General features: G+C 33.8%; 1 protein-coding gene across 2 annotated transcripts; it reads left to right on the forward strand.

Moving 5' to 3' along the window:
• Positions 1 to 1,267: 1,267 nt before the first annotated feature.
• On the forward strand, positions 1,268 to 8,356 carry PPK1 (putative protein kinase 1). Of its 2 annotated transcripts, none has more exons than XM_020381964.3 (5): positions 1,268 to 1,672; positions 2,670 to 3,673; positions 5,123 to 5,323; positions 5,777 to 5,938; positions 7,440 to 8,356. In XM_020381964.3, the coding sequence occupies exons 1-5, from the start codon at positions 1,408 to 1,410 to the stop codon at positions 8,010 to 8,012; spliced, it is 2,205 nt and encodes a 734-aa protein (XP_020237553.2). In that variant the 5' UTR covers positions 1,268 to 1,407; the 3' UTR covers positions 8,013 to 8,356. The 2 variants fall into 2 exon arrangements, with proteins under 2 accessions (XP_020237553.2, XP_029130948.2); XM_029275115.2 differs by having other exon boundaries at positions 1,270 to 1,672; positions 2,739 to 3,673.
• The last annotated feature ends 880 nt before the right edge of the window (positions 8,357 to 9,236 follow it).

A 9,236-nucleotide genomic window follows, 5' to 3' on the forward strand; every position in this document is an offset into this window, starting at 1 on the left:
CTCAAACACAAATTTACTCCAATGATAAAAAATTTTAAGAAATTCAACTTTTAAAATTTTTTTCTAATCATTTATGAACCAAATTTAAATTTTTATTAAAAAAGATAATTGTACTACAATGAAAGAAAATAAATTATGAGAAAAAATACACAATAAGTAGATATTAAAAATAAAATAAAGCAATAATAAATACATAAACATTATATGAAATTAATTTTCATCATTATTATTTCTGAAACATTCTCAAATATGTTCAATAAGATTTGCTTGAAATTTGGTAAGGAACGGGAGGAAGCAACTCTCTCTCTTCTTCAAGTAACTCGTGTTGCCACATCAGAGTCCTTCAATGATAAGAAACCGGGACTTAAGTTATTTCATGAGACAAGCAACTCCCATTAAAGTTGCTCGTAACCTTTCTTTACTTAGTATATGTTTGAGAATATGTTTTACACAGCATAAATGACATTTTACACTTCCCAAAGCAAAAAATGTTGAAGTAAAGGGGGAGTTGCTTTAAATTGAACATACGTTTATTAAAGTTCAACTGTAATTCAAATACACTGTTACTCTTTCTTGTTCATATAAGAATTTTTAATTAATTATTCCCTGTCAATTACTAGTTTTGTCACATTGAGATAAAAAAAATACATTATACATTTAGATTATACATTTAGATTTTGATACACAATAAAAATTAGATTTTATTTATAATATTTATAAAGACAATAACCTAATTTAATATATATATAATATATATATATATATATATACATTAGAATTTAAAATTTAAAAATTAAACATAATATTAATTGATCTAATAAATATTTATAATTTTTAAATATTTTTATTAAATAAAATGTTGGGACATAAATATCTCAAGTCTCAACCCAGAGTAATGTATACACAATAAAAACAAGTCTTTGTTGTGATCGAAACCTACATATACAATATAAAATTTGTTTCCGTTGTATATATCAAATGATACCCTTCTTGCACAACAAAAATCGGTTTCGTTTAGGTTCCAAATTCAGTTGTTGTGTAAGTGTTCTAAATATATAACGATAATTTTTTTATTTATTGTGTCATATCAGAATTATTTTCTCAAATCAATTATTTTTGAAACGGTTGGGGCTTTAAATATTAACTTCCCAACCAGAAATGTGAGGCATGAAGAGAAAGAGAAAAAAAAAAAAAAAAAGGAGGTGTGAATAGTTAGTTGCCCAATAACAAGCCCATGAACCAAAAAATAAACCCATTAGACAAGGCAAAGCCCATGAGAATGAAGCGGTAAAGGAGAGGAAACTGTTGCAATTTCAAACTGAATGATTCAGTGGAATGGGAAATGGGAGGAGCATAGAGATGAAAGAGGAGAGTGGGATTTTGGGTTATTAGAAATGCGAGATTTCCATGGATGGGAACCCTAACCTCACTTCCTCTTCCTCTCAGGAATTCCTCAAACAAGTCCAAGCCGCACTCAAACGCCACCGCCCTCTCGGCGCACCGCAACCGCACAGCGTCCGCCCTAAGCGCTCCATGCTGCCTCACCGGACCCTCGCCAGCGGACCACCTTCCATTTCCGACACTTCCTCCGGCGAAGCCTTCCCGCCGCCGGAATCTCAACCCCTAGCAGCTGCGCACAAGAAGGTTCAGTTTTCAACTGCGCGGACACATGGTAATTTTGTCACCTTTTGCATGCTTTGATGTCCTAATTCAATTCCAACGCTATGCAACTCTTTAGGACTTGACTGCAAACCTTCATTACCATTTTTGTGCACATTTTGTTTTTCCCTCCCTCAAACTCTCCTTATTAAGATAAAGACTATCTTATTTAGTTTTATGTATGACAATAACTACAGTAATAGCCTTATCCCAAGTACCAAAGCTTATCAGGAAAATATGAGGATAGCTTTTTAGGATAAATGGCCTCCTTGCTAAACTTCTTCATAAACACTTTTAGTTGGAAAAAATAAGAAGAAAAAATGAAATAAGTTTTTTCATAGGCTAAAATTAGCTTATGCACATACTAATTTGTAGAAGTTATCTCCAATTAGTTTTTCCAATATCTTATTTTTAGCTTATGTAAAAGTTAGTTTTAACTTGTGAAGAAACTTATTTCAATTTTCCTTGTAAAAGTGTTTATGAAGAAATTTATCCAGACAGGTCCAAAGACTTGTGCATTAACTTCCTTACTTCCATGACATCTGTCTAGAAAAATATGAGGATCACAACATCGTAGGTCTAACTCAGTGGGATATTTAAGCTTTGGAGAACTTATCTATTGAAAATAAAAAAGCTTTTTACAATATAGAAGCTCTCAAAAGTTCTTCCAAGTTTGTATTCAAGCATATTCTTAATGTAGTAGTTTTATGTACAATGCGGATAAAATAAGCGCCCCACACATTTTTTTAAAACTTTTTTTATAGTTATAACAATTCTAATTCTTTAATTTCAAATTAACAATAATTACCAACTAGGGTTTTGGGTCGAACCTAAACTTTTTTTGTTAAGATCGTTACATCAAAAACTCTTCTAAGGTTATAGATTTTTTAAAAAAAATTATTCTTGTGTGATTGGCTCCCTTTTGAAAATAACTGCTGATGTTGTGCTGCATATCCCAAAGCAGTCACTATGCCCTGCCATATATTTTCTTTTCTTCTTTTAACATGCAGGGGTCAATGTTGTAAAAGCCACTGAGTTGGAGAACATATCATCTCATATGGGTTCACTTGCATTGGCAGATGAGGCATCAATTGAATTCAATCAACACATGAAGAACCAAAACGTGCAGCAGGTAGAGTCAGAAACTAGTTTGATATCCGAGGGAGGCAAGAGTTCTTTGCTTCCAAAGAGAACAATAGTTACTCAGGATCATCTGCATCAATTCAAAAACTTTTTGAGCCAACCAGCTACACATTCCTCCATAGTGGGACCCTCATGTCCTACAACTACATCGGTCCATTCAACTTCAGCACCTATGTTAAATTCTATAACTCATTGTTCTCATTCCTGTATAGATAGTGGCTCACATGTGGCTGCAGAACCTTATGGAAACCTGAGTGTTAATCCTCACCCTATAGCTCCAGGGGCTGTTAAATCACCAAATAATTCTCTGAAAGACACCAATAGAATGTCAATTGATCAGGTGGCAAGTGCAGTTCAAGCTTGTACTTCACTAGTTGATGCAGAGTTGACATTTAAGCAGAGTAACCCATCTAAGGATCAGCAAGGATGTATGTTAAAGGAAACTAGTATTTCAAAATATACTTCTTGTTGTGATGACATGTTAAGTAAAGGGGAAGAGTCTGCAGCTGTTACCAACATACAGCCTCAGGCTCCGATTTCATCATCAGATGTGAAGTTGGAATCTTCTAAGTTGGCAAAACAAGATAAAAATGCAAGTAGTAAAGGATCATCAGGCACTCGAAAGAAGACCTATGATCCTGACTTGTTTTTCAAAGTCAATGGCAAGCTTTATCAAAGGCTTGGCAAGATAGGTAGTGGTGGAAGCAGTGAGGTACACAAAGTGATTTCGTCAGATTGTACAATCTATGCACTTAAAAAGATAAAACTAAAGGGCCGTGATTATGCCACTGCATATGGTTTTTGTCAAGAGATCGAGTATCTAAATAGGCTGAAAGGAAAGAATAATATTATCCAGCTTATAGATTATGAGGTACTCTCAACTTATTCCTGTTATAAATACGACACACAGCAGTTCTTACTTTTAAATATTTCTGTTTTATATTTCTCTAATCCCAACATGTAGTATTGTAGTGAATTAAGTATATTTTTTAATGTCCCTCCCACACCCCTCATCTGGTCTTTTTCAATAGGTTTGGGGTTCTCCTCTGGTCTTATAGATGATTTGATTATTTAGAAACTTTTACATTCCCAATGCCTGGAGCTGGAGGTTCTATGATTTTTCTAAGTATCCCTCCATATAGGTTGAATGAATTATGCAGGTCAGAAAGCAGTGTGTGTATATAATACAGGAAAAAGGTCTATGGACACATCTCTTGATGTAGACACCAAGAGAGAAATAGGAAGAGAGAAGAGATAAGTTATTTATATGATTGGTGATGTGATGTCATGTGTCAAAAGAGAGAGACGGAGAGAAAAATGGGTGTCGGTTAGGCGTTTGGATGTTTAGGTGTTCAAAAATTAGCATTCTATAATCAGATTCCATGTTATAACTTTGCATTTGCCCTCTTTTTCTCATCTAAATTGTTCAAGTCTACTGCCAAATTTCATGGTAATTATTTTGGATAATGATAATGGATGTCTTGGTTTTCATGTCTCTCTCTCTCTCTCTCTCTGTCTGTCTCTCTTTTTGTTTCATCTCTAAATTAAGTATGGAAATAATGCCTTTCTGTCTTAAGTTAATTGTTATCTCAGTTCCACATTGATGACACGGGTTTTACCTAGGTTCCTCTTATATATTTGCTATGTCTGACCTAATGTTGCTTAAAATGTTTTCTCAATTATGCTATTATCAGAGTTAAGATAAAAAGATTTAGAGAGAGAGAGAAAGTGATTTTGTTACTATTAATTATCTAAAGCTTTCATTACAAGGAACCAAAACGGTTAGACCCAGCTGCTCTAGGCAGCTGGAAATGCTAAACTAACTTGAGATTAACCTAGGGTACATTTGATATACCATTCACAGGGTAAAAAATATTTTAAGGATCTCTCGTGTGCAATTACTTTCATTCACTTCTGTGCGAAGTTAGGGAGCAGCTGCAAATTATTTAGCCAACCATGCGCACAGTCTTCCATTGGGCTTTCAATGCTGATCAATTGGCCTCTAGGGTTAGAACCTTTGTGCATTTTAGAAAAAAATAATTACAACATTATGGCTTGTGCATTTTATTCATTTATCTTTGTATTAAGTTCTAATTCTATTTGTGTGTGTTTCTGAACGTACATTTAGTCAGTTGTCTTTGAGAGGTCGTCTGCATTTAGAAACAAGAGGGATACAAATATTTGGTCGATTTGTCTATAATCTATTTTACTTGTGATGATTTTCTTGGTTTTGTATTTGTGATGGATTTGATTTAAATGTGTAAGCATTACTTTATTTGTGTTCTAGTGTTATTCATTTTTACCTACTCTTGTAAATTAGGTGACTGACAAGGCTTTGTTTGAGGGAGTCATAAATGGCTCCTTCAGTAATAAGGATGGTAGAGTCAGGGATGATGGATATATATACATGGTGCTTGAATATGGGGAAATCGATTTGGCTCATATGTTGTCTCAAAAGTGGAAGGAACTTGATGGAAGCAACCAGACCATAGATGAGAACTGGCTTCGATTTTATTGGCAGGTTTATGTCTGCAATGTAACCTTGAAAATGTTTTATCATTTGTCTGAACCTGCATGTGCATAATTACTTTTTTGCCTTGTCCATTCAGTGGATAAAACTTAAAAGATCTTGTATTTGAGTTATCCAAAAGGATGCAAGAAACACTTCCTTTTGGACTTTTATTGTGTTCTGGTGTCTAGTTTGGTCTGGTTTTCATGTTTCACATACAATATTAAAGCAACATCTTTTATCTTGTATCAAACAAAAAGCTTAATTATTCAGTGTTTTGTTGATAATCATATTTTAAATAATCAAATAATTTTCTCTTGCACTCTACCAGTATATTTTATTTTATTTTTAAATGATTATCATGGCTGTATTTTCACTTCATTTTCTTTATTTATTGGATGGAATGGAATAGTATTGTAACTTTGCCCAAGTAAATTATCTGAACTGTTTTGTTGATACCTTCAGCAAATTCTTCAAGCTGTCAACACAATTCACGAAGAACGTATTGTGCATTCTGACCTGAAGCCAGCTAACTTCCTCCTTGTCAAAGGTTCCTTAAAACTGATTGATTTTGGAATAGCCAAAGCAATAATGAGCGATACAACAAACATCCAACGGGATTCACAGGTATTGCATACTTCTGTCCATAGTTATCAATCTCAGGTAGTAGTACTGGTTCATAGTGGGAATCGGGATGGCTGTTATCTTGTATATAGTAATACAAAATAATTTGTTCTACACCATCAATCTAGGGGCAATAAGATCATTGTAAAGATTAATGAAGTCAAAAAATGAAAGATTATGGTGGAATTTATGAAAAAAGAAAACAAATGTTAAAACAGAGGTATCTTTTTGTGAAATGATCAAGGAAGAAAGGTTTCAAATCCTTTATGTTTTTGAAGCAAAAAATGCATTAGAAAATGGGTGAGTGATAGGTTCTCGACCACAAAGCCCAAATGTACAAGGTCCTCTTAGAATCACCTTGGGTGGGAAATAGTAAAGGAGGGAAGAGTTAGTTATGGAGAGGAAAAAAAGAGGATAGTCTGTTATATAGGGGAGGGAGGGGAGAAGGGAAGGCATGCTGAGTTTGTATTTTCAATTTTGGAGTCTAGAGTGTATACTCTGACTTGGGCAAAGAGGAAACCGTTTCACTGAGGATCTATTGCTCTGGGATTACAAGGGTTTATCTTGTAATACTTCTTAGATTTTCAATCAATAATAAAGTTCTGTTTATCCTAAATGCATCGGTAAGAAATCTTAAATTTTACCCAAAATCCCTAATCAACTTCATTAAAGTGGTTAGAAGGGGATTTTGTAACCTAAATCATGATAGAGCTGCTATAGCATGCAAAAAGGTGCTATTAAGTTTGCTATTGAAAACTGCTCCACTAATCTGCCATAGCTCGCTATTGGCTACTACATTTCTATCTCTTTTCTCTTGTTTGGTTCACTTTTACCATATACTATTTCCTCCTGTCCTTTTTATATCTTTTCTTTTAAAAAGGACCGGAGGTAATATAATTGAAATGCATGTCTTTACACTTTGTGGTTGTGGCTCTGCGCTACCATTTTCATAATGTTACTGAATTTATTATCCAAATTTGGAAAGTACAGCAATTCCTGACTGAAGCATCTCTTGCATTGTTAATTTGTTATCAGTGTATACTAGTGAGGTACATACCAACTGTTATTTAATTCCTAGACTGTATTTGTCAGAGACCAAGATGGAAAAAAGATATGAAATATATTATTAATGGAGAAGAATATACTACAGAATAAATTCTGCAATACCCAGAGCAAATGCTCCTACTAAGTTTCACGCCTTTATCCACATTTTTCTCTCCCCTCTCCCACTATGTCAGGCATTACATAATTATTGCTCTACCACAACAAAGTCCCCTCTTTAATTCCCATTCTGTCCCTTCTTATTTCTCCTGTTATATGTTTTCCAATCCCAAGGCCCAATATTTAGTTGGACTGGACCAACTGAAATTTGGCCTGATAGTCTTCAGACTCTAAAACATCTTAAAGTCATGTGCATAGGTGATCTTTATTTTGCTAAGCTTTAACAGGACAATTAAATCAGAAAATGTTAAATTTTTATCTAGTTTCCTTTCAACTATTGTAGGTTGGCACTCTAAGTTACATGTCACCAGAAGCATTTATGTGCAATGAGAGTGATGCGAGTGGAAACATCATAAAATGTGGTCGGTCATCAGATATCTGGTCCCTTGGCTGCATTCTTTATCAAATGGTATATGGGAGAACACCCTTTTCAGATTACAAGACATTTTGGGCCAAATTCAAAGTTATAACTGATCCAAATCATGAAATTACGTATGAGCCAGTTTCAAATCCGTGGCTTGTGGATCTTATGAAAAGGTGTCTAGCATGGGATCGCAATGAAAGGTGGAGAATTCCTCAGCTTCTCCAGCATCCCTTTCTAGTTCCTCGAGTTCCATGTCCATCTTTGTCCCGAGATCATACCTTGAAATTGCTGCATCTTATTTCTGAGACTTGCACAAATGACCCAGAAGCATTGCAGCTCTGTTGTCAACTTCAACAGGTGCTTGATAATCCTATCAAGTTAATAAATACTCATTCATTAAATTCCATAGACCAACAGCGTAAGTTGCTGACCCGAATATCGGAACTCTGTATTCAGCTACAGGAACGATTGACAAATACTGACAAACAATAGTTGCTTGTTTTGTATAAGCTTATTTTGAGGAATTTATGTATATTTTTTTGTCAAAAGCTGTATTAAGAGGTGAAGTAAGCTAGTGATTTCTAATTGGTTCATTTCAATTTCTAGTGGTTTTACCATTGATTTTTCCCGCCTTCTATGTAATTGTAACTTGTAAGGAAGGTAGAGTTGTTGTCATGACATTTTTCATAGGAAAACAGTTTATAGCATCTCAATTGTGTCCCACATTTTTCACGTGTTATAATGTTTGTACGAGTAAATCATTGAAAGATACTATATGAAGCAGTATATTGGAAAATATTCAAATATTTGATGGCTTGTCAAATTAAGTTATGAAACGTGCAAGGTTTGTGTACATTTTCAAACATTAAAAGAATGAAGCGTCTACTCTGTAATATTTTGCCTACCAAAAAATAAAAACGAAGCGTGGAGAATTTGAGGGGAGGTGAATGTGGTTTGCAATGTTTGAGTATGGTAAAATGGAAAATCTTGAGGTGCACTAGCCATCTGATTAAGGTAATACATGTGCCTTCCCTTCTTACCCGCCTACACTAGAGTGACGTTTTTAGGTTTGAGTTGGCCCACTGTGCCCAATTCTATTCAGGTGGGCCGTGTTGCTGTTACGTGCATTTCACCAAAATCTGTTGGCTCATGATATATACACCTCCTTTTTAATAAGTACACCTCCTTCTTTTAAAAAAAAATATATAAAATATTAATTTTTTTAAAAAAATTTAATTTTATACTTTCAACTTTCAATTTGCTACTTTCTTCTTCTTATTTACATACTTTTTTTTTTCTCTTTCAATTTTTACATGTTACCAAAATAGGTGGGGTGAAGGAAAAATAAGGGGGTGCATGTAAAAATTGAAAAAAGAAAGAAAGATGTAAAAAAAAGAGTACTAAATTAAATGTTGTGGATGTAAAACTAAAAATTTTAAAACAAAAAATTAAGAATATTTTAAAATTTTAATTATTTTTTTTAAAAGGAGATGTACTTATAGAAAAAAGGAGGTGTATATATCTGTTATATTCCCATTGGATTTGGCACGTTTAAGTGAATACCCTTTTTTTTTATTAGAACACCATTAGATTTTTTTTTTATACCGAAATTAAAGAGTTATTTTCGGTTAAAAAAACTTTCAAAATTTGTATTCATACAGATTTTATATGCTAAGTGTTTGTTTGACAGTACTGGTATTGTTATTTTAAAACCGT

This window comes from Cajanus cajan, chromosome 9, assembly GCF_000230855.2.
Source record: "Cajanus cajan strain Asha chromosome 9, NIPB_CcT2T_4, whole genome shotgun sequence".
NCBI classification, from domain to species: Eukaryota; Viridiplantae; Streptophyta; class Magnoliopsida; order Fabales; family Fabaceae; genus Cajanus; species Cajanus cajan.

Bases quoted from the DNA above. Each gene is read 5' to 3' on its own strand.
- PPK1 (XM_020381964.3), top strand. From the start codon at position 1,408: ATGGATGGGAACCCTAACCTCACTTCCTCTTCCTCTCAGGAATTCCTC. The intron at 3,674-5,122 runs GTACTCTCAACT...CTTGTAAATTAG, and splicing joins TCCAGCTTATAGATTATGAG to GTGACTGACAAGGCTTTGTT. The intron at 5,324-5,776 runs GTTTATGTCTGC...TGATACCTTCAG, and splicing joins GGCTTCGATTTTATTGGCAG to CAAATTCTTCAAGCTGTCAA.